Source organism: Chiloscyllium punctatum, chromosome 10 (assembly GCF_047496795.1).
Source record: "Chiloscyllium punctatum isolate Juve2018m chromosome 10, sChiPun1.3, whole genome shotgun sequence".
Lineage (NCBI taxonomy): Eukaryota > Metazoa > Chordata > Chondrichthyes > Orectolobiformes > Hemiscylliidae > Chiloscyllium > Chiloscyllium punctatum.
Genome location: NC_092748.1, coordinates 6,218,474 through 6,237,560, shown reverse-complemented (window position 1 = coordinate 6,237,560; position 19,087 = coordinate 6,218,474). Strand labels below are relative to the sequence as shown.

The 19,087-nt window shown below is 39.7% G+C and overlaps 1 protein-coding gene across 11 annotated transcripts in view; it reads right to left on the bottom strand.

The window, feature by feature from the left end:
* hdac4 (histone deacetylase 4) overlaps positions 1-19,087 on the bottom strand; it is a 497,199-nt gene that overhangs the window by 197,644 nt on the left and 280,468 nt on the right. For all 11 annotated transcript variants that reach the window (XM_072578375.1, XM_072578377.1, XM_072578374.1 and 8 more), the window contains one exon: positions 18,178-18,328. In XM_072578375.1, the coding sequence (XP_072434476.1) occupies positions 18,178-18,328 (151 nt within the window). The remainder of the gene's footprint in view (positions 1-18,177; positions 18,329-19,087) is intronic.

Sequence of the window (19,087 nt, the reverse complement as noted above, 5' to 3'; positions counted from 1 at the left end):
GAAATAAAGTAACAGGTAGCAAAGGACAATACGATCAATTGTATGTCATATCAGGAAATCCAAACAGTGCTGCTGCCTAGTAATAGGTATTAAGACCACTAGACTTTTTGATACATATTAATGACATTAATTTGGACATAATTTCAAAGTTTACCGGTGACACAAAGACTGGAAATGTAGTAAACAGTGTCAATGATAGTAACAGGCCTCAGGAGGGCTCAGATTGGTGGAAATTATCAGACACATAGCAGGAAAAATTTAATGCAGAAAATATGAAGTGATGCATCTTCAAAGAAAAAGATTAGAAGAAGCACTTTAAATTAACTGGTTTAATTTTAAACCTCTTCACCTAATGGTCTTAGAGGTTACTGTAGCGGATCGACTGCCTCAGTTAAAACATCCCTGGAATTGCATTCCCTGAATGTTGCACATCCCAAATGAAGGTTTCCTATCTCATTTCCCTTTCAGCATATCTATTGTTTTGGACCAGACCAAACCCCCTCAAAATATATTAAGACAGTCTAGACCCTACTTTTTTCTTATTTTAAAGGTAAATATAAGGTGTTGCATTCCAGATGCAATTCAATTGGTCAACCTACCAGGCTTGAAACAAAACACATATTGACTATAATTAAACTACAGACAAAACAAAAGCAACATTAGCTTAACCGTAACTCTATCGAAACCTTAAAAAACACACACACATACACATAAACCACTAATTAACTGTTCCACTATAGTAACATCTCATAAACACACCTATAGCAAAAGCAAATTCAATAGATTGTCTCACATGCAATTCTAGGAGCAGGATGATAACCCCAGCTTTTAGCTGCAATTGGACAGGAATAAGCTTAAACATCCAGCTACAAGACACCAGCAACTGCTACTGAAGGGTAAAGCTTAAAAAAAAATCCTGATTCTGTAAGAGCCTGATCACACCCATTCAGGCTACTTCTATTATTCCAACTTTTTTAAAAAAACCCAAGGCCTGTCAAACTGTTAACTTTATGGGCTTTGGAGCAGTCTGCTCAGCACTTGTCTCAACCTATCTTCATTAAAAAAAAGGACAAAATACATCTCTTAAAACCATAGTATCACCAACCTTCCCTCTTTTAAAAAAAATCAATATACAAACATGGTTGCCTTTTTTAAAACCCTTTAGTCTTATGTTATTCGTATACTATAATACATATACATTACATTAACTCTAAGCATGCAAACATTCATTACTATAGTCCAGCTCAGTCTAATTTTTCCTGCCACTGAATGCCTCCATCTTCCTTCATGAAAATCGTGACAATGCATTGGCAGTTACATTCTCCTGTCCTCCCATGTGCATAATTTTCAAGCTGAATGGCTACAAAATACACTCCATCTAAATAGTCTGGAATTTTAAAAAAATACTAGCCTCCATCACTTCCTCTGGCAGCTCATTCCATACATGTACCACCCTCTGTGTGAAGAAGTTGCCTCTTAAGTCTCTTTTATATCTTTCCCCTCTCACCCTAACCTATGCCCTCTAGTTCTGGACTCCCCCACCCCAGGGAAAAGACTTTGTCTATTTATTCTCTGTGGTGGAGGCTAGTACAATTGCAACATTTAAAAGGCATCTGGATGGGTATATGAGTAGGAATAGTTTGGAGGGATATGGGCCAGGTCCTGGCAGATGAGACTAGATTGGGTTGGGATATCTGGTCGGCATGGATGAGTTGGACCGAAGGGTCTGTTTCCGTGCTGTACATCTCTATGACTCTATGACCACACTGCCAACGTTTGGTACGAATGTCCAATAAAAACCACTCATTCCAGGAATCGTCGTACTTCCCTCTTTGTCGATGAAATGGGAAAGTCTCCAATAACCTTTGTTTTCACATCCATGCCAGCTTTCCAATGACATGGCCCAGGAATGTGATTTGGGCTTTTGCGAACTCACCTTATCCAAGTTTATCATCAAGCCCGATTCCCCAATTTATTGAATAATTCCAATAGATGCTCCAAATGATCCTTCCATATCTAACTAAAGCTCACCAGATTGTTGATGTACACCACATAATTGGGTAATCCCAAAATGATTTTATTGGTGAGTCTGTGAAATGTTTTTCTTCGCAAATGGCATGACTTTAAACCAGCACTGTCCATTCAGTGTTGAATGTTAAAATTTCCTTCGCTGTTTCAGATACAGGTACTTGCCAGTAGCCTCTGAATAAGTCCAATTTAGAAATATAAGTCATATGTCTCACCCTCTCAATACAGTCTTCCAAATGTGGAATAAGATATGAATCAGATTTTGTAACTGCATTGACCTAGTGGTAGGCCACACATAATCATTGGGTACCATCCGGTTTTGACAACATTACTATGAGCGAGCTCAATTCGTTGCAACTCACTTTGATTATACTGTCTTTGAGCATGTGTTCAATCTCTTTTTGAACCTATCCCAATTTTAGAGGATTAAATCTGACAGGATATTGTTTAATTGGAACTGCATTTCCTATTTCTATATCTGCGCAATTAGATTAGTACTTTCTAGCTTATACCCATGTATCTCCCTATCTGATTGTAATAACTCTCAGATCTTTGAGTTTCCTCAGGAAGGTAACTCAAAAAATGATCTCAATTCTTGAGAACTTCCTCATTATCCAATTTAATTTTAGGAATGGCCATATCAGAATCATCTGAACTTGTAGGGTCCCTTTGATGTTATCCAAGATGGAGGACAGGAAAACTTTCTGGCTGTAACAGCTGCTCCTTTATTGAGTTATTTTAGGTGCCGGAGGTGATTTCCTCAAATTTCAGGAGTAGCAATTACTGTTTTATATGCTGTTGCATTGACTTGGAATTTTGGGGGAAAAAAAGTTAAAACAACAGCAGTTTCAAAAGGGAGAAGAACAGACAAAGGATGCACATGGTGAGGTCATTTCAGGAGAGAGAGAGAGAGAGAGAGAGAGAGAGAGAACCTGCACAGTTACTGCCTTTGATGTTTGGGAGGCTGGTAAAATTGCAACATTAAAGAGGCATTTGGATGGGTATATGAATAGGAAGGGTTTGGAGGGATATGGGCCGGGTGCTGGCAGGTGGGAATAGATTGGGTTGGGATATCTGGTCGGCATGGATGGGTTGGACCGAAGGGTCTGTTTCCATATTGTACATCTCTATGGCTCTCTATGATTCTTCCTTCTGTGTTGTAACCAGGAATCCTTTCACCTTTTGCTTTCCTTCCTTATCAAAGTTCCTTTTGAGCATATTCACATGACTGACTCAGATTTCTTCTCTTCTGAGTTTCTAATCAATAATTCACCTCACTCATTTTCGTTTTTATTTGATAAGGCCTGCTAGTCCTTGTCTTTAAAGGTTCACTTATCACTAGGAGTAACACTAATACTTTATCTCCACTAGAAAAACTATGAATTTTTGAGTTTTGCCTGCTTCCTGTGTCATCACATGCTGTGCTACTTTCAAATGCTGTTTAGCCAACTCACCCATTCTATTTATTCTTTCCCTAAACTTTGACACATAGTCCAAACATGTAGTGTCTGAACTCTGATTCATCAATTTCTCATTTATTAATTGAAATGGTACTGTCACCTCAAGCTCAAAAGCTAATTCAAATGGACTGAATTTAGTTGATTCATTCAGTGCATCCCTAATTGCAAGATGTACAAATTGAATTTCTTTATCCTAATCTTCTGGATAGTCTTGACTATAACCACTCAACATGGTCTTTAAAGTTTGATGCCACTGTTCTAATGTTCTATGTGATTCAGAATGGTATGCAGTGGATTTGCATTGTTTTATTCTTAAGCTATCTATAACTTCCTTGAATAATTTTGATGTAGGTTTAACCCTTGATTCAATTGTATCTCTGTTGGTTGTTGATATCTAGTTAAAAAAAAATTGAACATTCTTCTACAATCCTTTTAGCCGTGATACTGCGTAACGAAATGGCCTCTGGAAATCTAATAGACACATCCATTCAGGTCAACAAATCATGATTGCCACTTATTGTTTTAGATAGGGATCCTGAAATCAAATAAGACTCTTGTAAAAGGTTTCTCAAATATGGGAATGGGTATTATGGTTATTGGTTTTATCATTGCCTGATGTTTTTCAATTACCTGAGACGTATGATGTGTCCAACAAAATTCAACTATATCCTTTTGCAGTGCAGGCCAATAAAAATGTTTTTATATTTTGGCTCAAGTTTTCCTTACCCCCAAATGACCTCTTACTGCTACTCATGTGCTACCTGCAACACCACATTTTTATAACCCGCCAGTAATACCAAATGATGAACTTCTACCCATTTCTCATCCACCCAATTACGTGATAGTCTCCATTTCCTAATCACGATGTCATTTTTAAGATACTAATATTCTGGGATACATTCAGATTCTTCTTCTGTGTAAGCTGTCTGTTACAACTGCTTTAGCTTTTCATCCTTCTGTTATAATTCAGCCAATCTTTCTAAATTTAAAATATTCACTTTATCCTCCATATGTTCTTGTTTTTTTCTCAAGCATTTGATCAAACACAGTCTCTGATAGTTGAATTTCAACATCGTTAACTTTACTCTTTGATTTTTCCTCCTGTTTCCACCTGTGGGTTTGTGACCTTGTTACCATAGAGTCAGGAAAAATCCCAGATATACTTTCTGTACCACCTCTGTTGCCTGATTTTCCACTGGATTTTCAACCACAGGAGGCATCACTCCCACCTGTGATCCAGCCATATAGTTACCAAGGATAAACCTTATTTTTGGAACCGAGAGTTTCTCTATCACTCCAGCACCACTTTTCACCAGACTCTCCAACCTCACTTTATATGATGGAATACTTCTCACCGCGAATTTCACATATTACCACTTTTTCTGGCAATACTCCTTCTTAATTACTTACCACCTCTTTATCAAAGATTGACCCGTTCTCTTATCTCTTAAAATCTCAATTTCTTTACCTAATCCTCCTGGCATACATGAGTAAACCTTGCCCACGCAAGTAAGATATTTAAAGAGATCTAGCACTTGCTTCTCAACCAATCTCTGATCAGGGTGTACTTTTCTTTTGCAGCTTTTTAGCTCCTACTGGGTTTTCCTTTATCATTTCAACAAAACTCACTGACTCCTACTGTTTTCACACATCTGCCTTCCCAGTGATTTTTCTAAACCACCAGTGCAACATCACGTGACCTACTTTATTACAGTGAAAATGCCTGAGATTTTTTACTTCTCTTTACCCTACTTGGTTTTCCTTTTCACCCTGTGGTAAACTATTTTCAATCAGATCTCCTCTTCCCTTTCCACTTAATAATTTCTCTTTTTCACCCATTTCTATTCCTCAGATTAAAACAGATATTGGAAACCAAACTTTGATTTATGAATCAAGTCATAATCATCTGCCATTTCTGCTGCTAATCTTGCAGTTTTAACTCTTTGCTCTGCCATCTGAGTTCTTATGACTTCAGGAAGTGAATTTTTGAACTCCTCCAAAATAAATGTCTCTCTAAGAGCATCAAACGTTTGACTTTTTTTCAATGCCTTTATTGAGTTATCAAAATTACTTTGTTTGATCCTTTCAAACTCTATGTATATTTGACCAGGTTCCCTCCTCAGATTCCTAAAATGTTGTTTGTAGAGTTCTGGTACTAGCTTGTATGCATTTAAAATGGCTTTTTTCACCTCCTCATAATCCCCAGATACCTCATCTGATAGTGATGCAAATACCTCACTAGTTCTATCTACCAATTTTGTTTGGATCAACGATACCCACATGGTCACCGGCCATTTCAATTATTTAGCTACCTTTTCAAATGAAATGAGAAAGGTTTCTACATCCTTCTTGTCAAACTTAGACAATGTTTGACCATATTTAAACAGATCCCTACCAGGTCTTTGGTTACGATGGAATTGATCGCCATCGCTGTCCTACTCCCTCCTTTCACCTCTATCTCTGCCATTTTAAATCGACTTTAAGCTTTCAGTTCCAATGCCTGAAGTTCAAAACTCTCTCTTTCTTCTGTTAAGGCCACCCTTTCATTTCCTTTTTCCTCGACATTTACTCATAATTCGAACTGTTTAATTCCCTTTTATGTTTAAGCTGTTTCACTTACAATTGAATTCTAGCCATTTCCAATGATTCCGATGGCATTTCTGGCAATCGGAAATGCCAACCTATTGCTTCAAATGTCTCCCCTTTTTGCACAGCAATGCCCAACTCCAATTCCAGCTTTTCTGCCAATTTCAAATACCTTGCCCTGCTCACTTTCTGTAAAACTCCCAAAGTGACTTCTTCCAAACTCAGTAAACTCTTAGTGACTGAAAGAGCCTTTACTACACAAGGCACACTCTATTTAAACCAACTAAATTTAACATCTGTGAAGAGAACACCAAACTCACCACTTACTGCCTTTGAGTCCAATAATCCTAAATTCAACCTGCAATTACAGATTTTGATCCTGACAAGAGCCCCTAATTTTTTTTACATAGTCTCGACTAACCCCCCTCAAAATATATTTAGAAGACAGTCTAGACCCTAACTTTTTCTTATTTTAAAAGAGAAGTGTAAGAAGCTGTGTTCTGGATGCAAATCAATTGGTTAAATTACCAGGCTTGAAACAAAACACACTTTATTCATGTACTCCAATTAGAATACAGGCAAAATAAAAGAACTGGCTTAACCATGACTCTATCGAAATGCTTAACAAAATAATATATATATTAACCACTAATTAACTGTTCCAAAATTATGGCAAAGGCAAATTCAGTAAAATAGATTGTCTCAAATGCAATTCTAGCAGCAGAAAGAGAACCCCTGATTTTAGCTGTAAACACCAGGAATAAGAGTCTCCATATCCAGCTTCAACACTCCTATAGCTGCTACTGAAGGCTTAAACTAAACAAAACAAATCTTGGTTCTGTGGGAGCTTGACCCCACCCATTCAGGTGGCTTCTACTGTTCCAACCTTTTAAAAAAAAACTCCAAGACCTTACAAATTGTTTACTTTCTTAGCTTTGGAGCAGACTGCTCAAACCTGTATCTCAACCTATCTTCATTAAAAAAAAACAGAAGAAAGTACACCTCTTAAAGCCATAGTCCTATCATACTATCTAAAAACTTACATTGCACATGTGGAGTGTGAAGTCCCCTGTTGCTAATAATAACAAACTTTCTTGGAGCTTTGATGAGCTACAACCTCTGCTTACTGTTTCAGTTACGCTGAACTGGGAGCAATTGATGCAAGTTAAATAAGCAATAACTGGAAGAAATTTGCAATATTTCTATTTAATTGCTGCTAAGAAAATTTGCTGTTTCTTTCTACAGATTTTATACACATTGTATGTACATCATTTTTAGACCCTGATCTTATCAAACATGCCACTTTGTTTTATCTATTGGGAGTTGAGAAAGAAAACCTTACAGAAAAGTGTGCAATTTTGATGCTGAACATATAAATATTCAAACTAGTTTCAAGTGCCACAACCACTTCCGATTCTCAAGGTTTGTTCTAAGTTTAGTCTGCACTGTAAGGGAATGATCAGCCCTTATGACTAACTTTGACACAACTGTACAAAACTGGACAAACTAGTTTACTATCTTTAGATAAAAGGAAACAGCCTGTTCAATTCTAAAAAAAATTGTTGAAAGAGGAAATCTCTTACTGATAGAAATTAACTGGGAAGTTACTATGGATGAAAGGGAACTGAAAAGTCTGACAATGATTTGCATGAAGTACTCTTGTCACAATGACCTTCCGAGTTTTTTTTAGAACATAGAACAGTGCAGCACAGGCCCTTTGGCCCTTGATCGTGTGCCAAACTTTTATCCTACTCTAAGATCAAACTAACCTACATACCCTTCATTTTACTATCATCCATGTGCCTATCCAAGAGTCGCTAAAATGTCCTTAATATATCTGAATTTACTACCACTGCTGGTAGTGCATTCCACACACCCACCCCTCTCTGTGTAAGTACCGACCTCCGACATCTCCCCTAAACCTTCCTCCAATCACCTTAAAATTATGCCCCCTTGTGATAGCCATTTCTGCCCTGGGAAAAAATCTCTGACTATTCACTCTTTCTACACCTCTCAGCATCTTGTACACCTCTATTTAAACTAATTTGGCAGGGGGGTTTAAACTAATTTGGCAGGGGGATGGGATCCGGACTTGTAGTCCAGCAAGTAAGCTAGCTGTGTGTCAGGATGTCCAAGACTGTAGGGAGGCTGTGGAGAAGGTAGCACTGACAGGGACTACTTGCGGACACAGAGATGGGCTCAAGTGCGTATACTTCAATGCAAGGAGTATCAAAAATAAGGTGGGTGAACTTAAGGCGTGGATCGGTACCTGGGACTACGATGTTGTGGCCATCACGGAAACATGGATAGATGAGGGACAGGAATGGCTGTTGGAGGTTCCTGGTTACAGATGTTTCAGTAAGATTAGGGAGGGTGGTAAAAAAGGAGGGGGGGTGGCATTGCTAATTAGAAATGGTATAACGGCTGCAGAAAGGAAGTTTGAGGGGGATCTGCCTCTGGAGGTAGTATGGGCTGAAGTCAGAAATAGGAAAGGTGCAGTCACCTTGTTGGGTGTTTATTATAGGCCCCCCAATAGCAGCAGAGATGTGGAGAAACAGATTGGGAAACAGATTTTGGAAAGGTGCAGAAGCCACAGGGTCGTAGTCATGGGCGACTTCAACTTCCCAAATATTGATTGGAAGCTCTTTAGATCAAGTAGATTGGATGGGGCGGTGTTTGTGCAGTGTGTCCAGGAAGCTTTTCTAACGCAGTATGTAGATTGTCCAACCAGAGGGGAGGCCATATTGGATTTGGTACTCGGTAACGAACCGGGACAAGTGGTGGGCTTGTTAGTGGGTGAACATTTTGGTGATGGCGACCACAATTCTGTGACTTTCACCTTGGTTATGGAGAGAGATAGGTGCGCACAACAAGGAAGTTTTTACAATTGGGGGAAGGGAAATTACGATGCTGTAAGACAGGATTTGAGGAGCATGCGTTGGGAGCATAGGCTGTCAGGGAAGGATGTGGTGGAAATGTGGGACTTTTTCAAGGAGCAGATACGACGTGTCCTTGATATGTATGTACCGATCAGGCAGGAAAGAAATGGTCGTGTGAGGGAGCCTTGGTTGACGAGGGAGGTTGAATGTCTAGTAAAGAGGAAGAAGGAGGCTTACATAAGGTTGAGGAAACAAGGTTCAGACAGAGCAGTGGAGGGATACAGGATAGCCAGAAGGGACCTGAAGAAAGGGATTAGGAGAGCTAAGAGAGGGCATGAAAAATCCCTGGCAGATAGGATCAAGGATAACCCCAAGGCATTCTATGCGTATGTGAGAAACCTGAGAATGACGAGAACGAGGGTAGGTCCGATCAAGGACAGTGGTGGGAGACTGTGTATTGAGTCGGAAGAGATAGGAGAGGTCTTGAACAAGTACTTCTCTTCAGTATTTACGAACGAGAGGGACCGTATTGTTGAAGAGGAGAGTGTGAAACGGACTGATAAGCTAGAAGAGATACCTGTTAGGAAGGAAGATGTGTTGGACATTTTGAACAACGTGAGGATAGACAAGTCCCCCGGGCCTGACGGGATATATCCTAGGATTATGTGGGAAGCAAGAGAGGAAATTGCAGTACCGTTGGCAATGATCTTCTCGTCTTCACTGGCAACTGGGGTGGTACCAGGGGACTGGAGAGTAGCGAATGTTGTGCCCCTGTTCAAAAAAGGGAATAGGGATAACCCTGGGAATTACAGGCCAGTTAGTCTTACTTCTGTGGTAGGCAAAGTAATGGAAAGGGTACTGAGGGATAGGATTTACGAGTATCTGGAAAGACACTGCTTGATTAGGGACAGCCAGCACGGATTTGTGAAGGGTAGGTCTTGCCTTACAAGTCTTATTGAATTCTTCGAGGAGGTGACCAAGCATGTGGATGAGGGTAGAGCAGTGGATGTAGTGTACATGGATTTTAGTAAGGCATTTGATAAGGTTCCCCATGGTAGGCTTATGCGGAAAGTCAGGAGGCATGGGATAGAGGGAAATTTGGCCAATTGGATAGAAAACTGGCTAACCGGTCGAAGTCAGAGAGTGGTGGTAGATGGTAAATATTCAGCATGGAGTCCAGTTACAAGTGGAGTTCCGCAGGGATCAGTTCTGGGTCCTCTGCTGTTTGTAATTTTTATTAATGACTTAGAGGAGGGAGTCGAAGGGTGGGTCAGTAAATTTGCAGATGATACAAAGATAGGTGGAGTTGTGGACAGTGAGGAGGGCTGTTGTCGGCTGCAGAGGGACTTAGATATGATGCAGAGCTGGGCTGAGGAGTGGCAGATGGAGTTCAACCCTGCCAAGTGTGAGGTTGTCCATTTTGGAAGAACAAATAAGAATGCGGAATACAGGGTTAATGGTAGGGTTCTTGGTCAGGTGGAGGAACAGAGGGATCTTGGGGTCTATGTACATAGATCTTTGAAGGTTGCCACTCAGGTGGATAGAGTTTGTAAGAAGGCCTATGGAGTATTATCGTTCATTAGCAGAGGGATTGAATTCAAGAGTCGTGAGGTGATGTTGCAGCTGTACAGGACTTTGGTTAGGCCACATTTGGAGTACTGTGTGCAGTTCTGGTCGCCTCACTTTAGGAAAGATGTGGAAGCTTTGGAGAGGGTGCAGAGAAGATTTACCAGGATGTTGCCTGGAATGGAGAGTAGGTCGTACGAGGATAGGTTGAGAGTTCTCGGCCTTTTCTCGTTGGAACGGCGAAGGATGAGGGGTGACTTGATCGAGGTTTATAAGATGATCAGAGGAATAGATAGAGTAGACAGTCAGAAACTTTTTCCCCGGGTACAACAGAGTGTTACAAGGGGACATAAATTTAAGGTGAAGGGTGGAAGGTATAGGGGAGATGTCAGGGGTGGGTTCTTTACCCAGAGAGTGGTGGGGGCATGGAATGCGCTGCCCGAGGGAGTGGTAGAGTCAGATTCATTGGCGACCTTTAAGTGGCATTTGGATAGGTACATGGATGGGTGCTTAATCTAGGATAGAAGTTCGGCACAACATCGTGGGCCGAAGGGCCTGTTCTGTGCTGTATTGTTCTATGTTCTATGTTCTATTAAATCACCTCTCATCCTTCCTTTCTCCAGTGAGAAATGTCCTAGCTCCCTCAACCTTACTTAATAAGACATGCCTTCCAGTCCAGGCAGCAACCAGGTAAATCTCCTCTGCACCCTCTCTAAAGCTTCCACATCCTTCCAATAATGAGGCAACTAGAACTGAACACAATATTCTCTGTGGTCTAATCAGGGCTCTAAAAAGCTGCAGCATAACCTTGTGGCTCAAACTGAATCCCCCTGGTAATGAAAGCCAACACACCATATGCTTTCTTAACAACCCTACCAAATTGGGTGGCAACTTTGAGGGATTTATGGGCAGGACATGGGTTCCAAGATCCTTCTATTGCTCCATACCGCCAAGAATCCTGCCTTTAACCCTGTATTTGGCATTCAAATTCGACCTTCCAAAATGAATCACTTCACACTTTTCCAGGTTGAACTCCATCTGCCACTTATCAGTCCAGCTCTGCAGCCTGTCAATGTCCCATTGCAAACTACAACAGCCTGCTACACTATCCATCACTCCACCAACCTTCATGTCTTTAGCAAACTTACTAACCCACCCTTCTACTTCCTCATCTAAGTCATTTATAAAAATCACAAAGAAGAGGTCCCAGAACAGATCCCTGTGGAACACCACTGGTCACCGAGCTCCAGACTGAATAATTTCCATCTACCACCACCCCCTGTCTTCTATAGGCCAGCCAATTCTGTATTCAGACAGCCAAATTTCATTGTATTCCACGCCTCCTTACTTTTTGAATGAGCCTACCATGGCTCAAGCACCTTGCTAAAATCCAGGTACACCACATTCACTGCTCTACCTTTTATCAACGTGTTTTATCACATTCTCAAAGAATTCAATAAGGCTTGTGAGGCACGACCTGTCTTTCACAAAGCCATGCTGACTATCACTAATCAAACTATGGTTTTCCAAGTAATCATAAACCCTCTCAGAATCCTATTCAATAATTTGCCCACCACACACCTAAGATTGACTGATCTGTAATTTCCAGGATTATCTTCATTCCCTTTATTCAACAAGAGAATAATATTTGCCACACTCCAATCATCTGGTGATGATCCAGTGGACAGTGAGGACACAAAGATCATCGCCAAGGTGCAGCAATCTCTTCCTTCTCTTTCTGCAGTAAGCTTGGGTATATCCTATATGGCCCGAGGACTCATCTATCCCTATGTTTTTCAAAATTTTCAGCATATCCTCCTCCTTAACATCAATCTCTTTGACCATATCAGCTTGCTTCACACTGTCCTCATAAACATTAAGGTCCCTCTCAGTAGTGAATACTGAAGCAAAGTATTCATTATGGACCTCCCCTATCTCCTTCGACTCCAGGTGCAAGTTCTCTCCACTTTCCCTGAACAGCCCTATCCTCACTCTGGCCATCTTCTTGTGCTTCACATAAGCATAGAATGCCTTAGGGTTTTTCTTAATCCTAACCCTAAAGCTTTTTCATGCCCCCTTCTAGCTCTCTTTCTTCAATTCTTTCCTGGCTACCTTTTAACCCTCTAGAGCCCTGTCTGATCCTTGCCTCCTCAACCTTTAGTAAGCTTTCTTCCTCTTTACTAGATGTTCCACATCCCTTGTCACCCAAGTTTCCTTCACCCTACCACCCCTTCCTTGCCTGAGTAGGACAAAACTATCCAGCACTATCAGCATTTGCTTCCCAAGCAACCTCCATATTTCTGTTGTGCATTTCCTTGAGAACATCTGTTCCCAGTTTAGGCACCCCAGTTCCTGCCTAATAGCGCTGTAATTCTCCTTTAATACTTTCCTGTACCATATGCTCCTATCCCTCTCCATGACGATAGTAAAAGTCAAGTAGTTGTGATTGCTCTCCCACAGAGAGATCTGACACCTGGCCTGGTTTGTTGCCAATAACCAAATCCAATATCGCTTCCCTTCTAGTCAGCCTAATTACATATTCAGTCAGGGGTCCTTCATGGACACACCTGACAAAAACTGTTCCATCCAAACTATTTGCACTAAGGAGATTCTAATCAATATTGAGGAAGTTAAAGTCATGACAACAACCCTGTTACTTCTGCACCTTTCCAAAATCTGTCTCCCAATCTACTCTTCTGTGTCTCTGTTGCTATTGGGGTGTCTGTAGAAAACTATCAATAAAGTGACTGTTCCTTTCCTGTTTCTGTTTTCACCCATAATGACTCTGTAGTCAAACCCTCCTCAACGACCTCCCTTTCTGCAGCTGTGATACTATTCCTGATTAGCAATGCCACTCCCCACCTCTTTTACCTCCCTATCCATTTCGAAACATCTAAACCCTGGAATATCCAACAACCATTCCTGCCCCTATGATACTCAAGTCTCCGTAATGGCCACAGCATCATAATTACAAGTACCAATCCACACCCTAAGTTCATCACTCTTATTCCTGATACTTCTTGCGTTAAAATAGACATACTTCAATTCATCACTCTGACTGCAACTTTGCCCTATCAACTGTCTCTCATTCCTCACAGACTCTCTGCATGCTGTATCTGGCTGTTCACTCGCTATTCCATCCTCAGATCCATATCTCTGATTCTGACCCTTCTGTCAAACTAGTTTAAACCCGTTCTGAAGAGCTCTAGCAAATCTCTCACCCAGGGTATTGGTGCCCCTCCAGTTCAGCTGCAACCTGTCCTTCTTGTACAGGCCCCAACTTCCCCAGAAAGTATCCCAATGATCTACAGAGCTCCCTCCTATAGCAGCCTTGCAGCCAGGTGTTCATCTTCACTCGCTCTCTGTTCCTAATCACATATAGTGTATTAAAAATTCATATTGAACAACAACAATTAGTCTCGAGCTCTGGTGATCTGTCACATTGTTTAACTTCTCCTGCAAAACTTATTCCTAACTATGCTTCCAGGGAAAGGGACACATTGGTACATGCAGAATATTCCCAGCCAATGAACTGATAAGATCTTTCACTGGCCCTGATAATGTTAAAGCAGCTTTGTCCTTACTACACCATGCATTCTACGTAAAGTCAGAGAAGAGATGAGAAAGGTTGACCCAATGGAAGGAAAGCCATAAGCAGGCATGGAGTATGAGTAACATAAGAGGCTTTAATGGATGAAGTTCAAGGACAGGAAACAGAGGAAATGAAAGACAATCAAAAAGGACACCAATTTTGGAATTGTTCATATGATAACACTGAAGCCTTTAGATGTGTAAAAACTTATGAAGTAGATTCAGGCTGCTATCGTTTAGGAGTCTGGAGCATAGATTTGGTGTTCACTATTAAAAATTTGAAAGCGCCAGGAGCAGCATCAGGGGTAAACCAAACTAAGTTACTCTTCAAAAAGGCTATAGTAATACTTCTGTCCCTTAAATGAAGCATTGGAACAAGCCACTTAGTGCGTCCTTGTTGAGGTACAGGGTGGCTAGGCTTCCCATCATTGTGGAATACATGGCTGTGAAAAAATAAGAAAGCTTTGTCTTTTTGACAAGGAATCAAATGATTTTGCAACTATAAAGATTTTGGCATTTCCTTTATTAACTATACTGTATTTAAAAGCCTTAGGAAAGCAGCATTAGACAATAGCTGTTTGACACAAAAATCTGCCAGTCTTTTATTTATGAGATTAAGATTGGTGTTTGACGTTAAGGTAAACAGATAATTGGAATTATAAAAGCAGCAGCAGAAAGTATTTCAATAGGCTGTTCTTAAACAGTAAAGGTTCCATGTCCCATAACAAGATAGAAACAAATACACAGCAGTAGTAAAAAAGTTAGGATATGATAAAAAGCACAGTCAAAGCATGTTTGAAGAGGATTTTAAAAATGAGAGAGAAAAATTCCAAGGGAACTTCAGGCAGCAGTAATGTAGATAGAGCAAGGACAACTGATAGTTTTGCTGTTGGTAGTAGAGGGAAGAGAAGGGGCTTCACAGGAGACTAATTGGAGAATTGAAAGTCACAGGTTTTGTGTCTTGGTACCATGGTGAATTTGGTGGTGGGGACATATAATCAGGTGGGGGGAGGTGAGAATGGGACAGTTACCTTGCTGCCTCTATAACAATTAAGTCTATGGTGGGAATATTCATGAACAGCTTCCTGTCTCATTACCAATTATGGCTCCTAAGTGGGCAATTAGTGTTCATTCAAGAGACTTCATCATCTGCCAATGTTATCAACCCAGTGGTGGATGGGGACACGCTATGTAAGGGGCATGACACACAAACATGCGCAAGATTGATTATTCAAGGGCAGTCAGAAGATTGGGTAGAGTGCAGCATGAAAGCTCAACAAGAATACAAGGGAATTTAATCACTAGATCATAAAAAAGGATTTCTGACACAGTAGAGACGAGCTGGCAGAAATAAGCAATGCTGTGGCAAGTGTAGCAGGCAATACTATAAGGTGGATAAAACTTATATTGTGAAGTTTGATTGCAGGTCAAATTGGAGAACGAGCTTAAGCTCTAAACAGTGAAATCTAGACAACAGTTTGGGAAGGTGATGGAATTGAAAATAATGATATTGATAGTTTTAGATCAATTCAAGAGAGGGAACAACAAAGGCATTTAATACAGTCAATAGTTGGTTATTAGGCTCTGCTTCATCAATATTTTAGGTTATACTAGCAGTCTTGACAGTACAGAGGTGTGGAATCAATTGATCATGAGGAAACAGAATATATGTGCAAATGACAAAAGGATTGTCATCAACGAATCCCCCACTATCACCATCCTAGGGGGTTACCATTGACCAGAAATGAACTCAACCTGTCATATACATAATCATGGCTTCTAGAGCTACTAGGTCAGTGGTTAGGAATCCTGAGGCAACAAACTCCCCTCCTGTCTTCCCAATGCCTGTCCATCATCCACAAGGCCTAAGTCAGGAACATGATGTGCATACTCCACTTACTCTGAATGAGAGCAGCCCCTTTGAAACTCAAGAAGCTCGGCACTATTCAGGATAAAGCATCCTGTTTGACTGGTACTCCAATCATCACCTTCACCACTCACTCATTTTACCACTGACAGTACTTTCTCCAGGGCAATTACAGATGGGCAATAAATGCTGCCCTTGCCAGCAACACCAATATTGATTCAACAAATTAAAAAAAGGATAAAACAATCACATTTTCGGATGCTGTAGACAAATATGTGCAGGAGTGAAGGGAGAAGCCATTGCTGAGAGTTTCTTAGCCACATTAAGAATAGGTTAGCTAGAAGTAGAGTGAAGCATGGGTATTTCTCTGATTAGACAACAGAGAAAACAATCAAAACGGTATTAATGAACAGACTTGATAGACAGGAAATGGAAGACTGGAAAAGATATATTTAACTGGATTTTGTCTGTTTGAAATATTCAACAATTCCAGGTAATTCCCATTTGTTTGTAACAACTGTAAACCATAATTTCCCATGCTGCAACAGTCAAATGTTTGAAGCGCTCATATCAAATTTTCTTGATTAGACAGGTGCAGACTTACTTACACTCATTTACGAAAGGAGGAATATTTTGAATTTAGGCGAGATCAGCAAGGACTTGCACCAAAGTTAAAATTACAAAAGACAGTGGAAAAACTCCAACACTTAGACTCAAAGCAAGATTTGCAGGACTTCAGAAAAGTGTAAACAATATGGGTGAGTGGGAATAATCAAAAATGACCAGACATAAATTACTATTTTAAAAGAAATTGAATTTTAAAAAGTTTACAATGAAGGCAAGGTTTAATAAGGTTACTTAATTTTAGGCGAGATGTTTGTAGCTAGTATCCCTAGTTAGAAATAACCCAAATATTTTGTCTACAAATTGCCTGTTCAATTTCCCAGAATAACCATCATGGTAACATCAACTGAGATTGATAAATTACAGACAGATTTGAGCATTACTTTCACATCAACTCAGAAATGCAACATTAAAATTGGTAATCTCATTACAGTCAAGGGCATTTGACCTCCATCAATTGTGAGCTGCAATAACGCTCACCACAGACAGTAAATTCACTATGCAACTATTTTGCATATTTGTGAGAAAAACATTTTATATTCATGCTCAAATGTTTTGTATATACCTTTCAGATGAACTAACTATAAACTGAACATCAACACAAGAGTTTCAATGGCAATAATATACATACAATTGACAAAGCCACCACACAAAATACCCTTGCAATTTTAATCCCATAGATCAGTGAACATAAACGGTATTTGTTTCTCGTTGCTATAAAACTCCCAGATCACAAACATGCTGTATAAACTCAAATGCAATCTTAGGACTCACTGTTTATCTATGACCTTTAATTAGAATTTTATTTTGCAGATCCAAGATATAGTTACTAAACTGCAATGCCCATTCCAAGAGGTTGTGTTTATAGATTAAGGTGTTAGCCTAATTTTTGATTTCAGGATATACTTGCCCTTCATTAATCTGTTCAAAAGTTATGTTCATATATAAACTGCAGGAAAGATCTTTAATAATGGTACTTTTGAATAAACAAAGGAAAACTGGGTTTGTTAATTTGGTGCATAACTCACTCTTCAAAAAGAATTAAACTTGGCTTTTGTGATCTACAAAATTTGAAAAGCCAAAAGAACATACAACACCACAAGATTTTCCTCAAATTTTCTTCTGTTAGATAACAGGTTCACAGTAAGCAAAACCGAGGACGTATTCAAGAGTAAAAGTTCTATATTGTAAATAGATTTTAATAAAATACTAATAGAAATACTCTTTGATAAAATGATCAAATGATTCTGTTATCAACATCATAAAACTACAAAAGCAGTGCCAATACACTTAGCCAAGCTGGAGAACTGCAGGGAATACATGTACTGCACCATTATATCTTTCTGAACCAGAAACAAATGAACTCCTAATCAGAGATCAGATAATTAAAGTCAGCAAAGCATTAAAATGAACTGCTAAACAAATGCAGGACTAAAATTCAGAGTTAAGAATATCTAAATGCTTCGTAGACATGTTTTTAACTTGCAACTTCAACTACTGGCTCAATGAAACTCTTTTTAACCATATACTTTGCTGGATATTTCTATCAATGTTTAACAAATGTGATATTTCTTACTTTCTTTTCCTTTCTCTTTATTTTTTAGCAGCATGAGTTTCTGTTCTCGGTGTTGTTTCTCCATCTCCTGCTCCTGACGATGCTGCTCTAGTTTACGCTGTTGTTCCAAAATTTCTTGTTGGTGCTTCAATGCAAGCAAGTCCTGCTGGTGCTTTAAAAACAAAAACAGGGAGAGTCACAGAGTCATACAGCATGGAAACAGACCCTTTGGTCCAACCAGTCCATGCCAAGTCCCAAACTAAACTTGTCCCATTTTCCTGTGCTTGGCCCATATCCCTTCAAACATTTCTTATTCACGTACTTATCCAAATATCTTTTAAACATTATAACTGTACCCACATCCACGATTTCCTCAGGAAGTTCATTCCATGCATGAACACACTCTGCATAAAAAAGTTGCCTCTCATGTCTTAGATTAAATTAAATTCTTTACTGTGTGGAAACAGGCCCCTTTAAATCTTTCTCCCCTCACCTTAAAAATATGCCCAAACTCTTAAAATCCCCTGTCCTAGGGAAAAGACTTCTGCCATTCACTTTATCGCCATCCATCATGTTTTTATAAATCTCTGTAAGATCACCCCTCAACCTCCTACATTCCAGAGAAAAAAGTCCCAACCTATCCTTATAACTCAAATCTTCATTCCTGGTTACATCCTAGTAAATCTTCTCTGAATTTTCTCTAGCTTAATAATATCCTTCAGTAAGTGGTTTATGTTTATATTTCAATAATATAATAACTGATCTTTTCTCTTCAGCATTAAATCTACTGTAACTGAAAAATTTATGACAGTTTCTTCATTACAACCAACAAAGTGAATTGGCTATGCTAAATTGTCCACAGTGTTAGGTGCATTAGTCAGAAGGAAATGGGCCTGGGTGAGTTACTCTTCGGAGGGTCAGTGTGGACTTG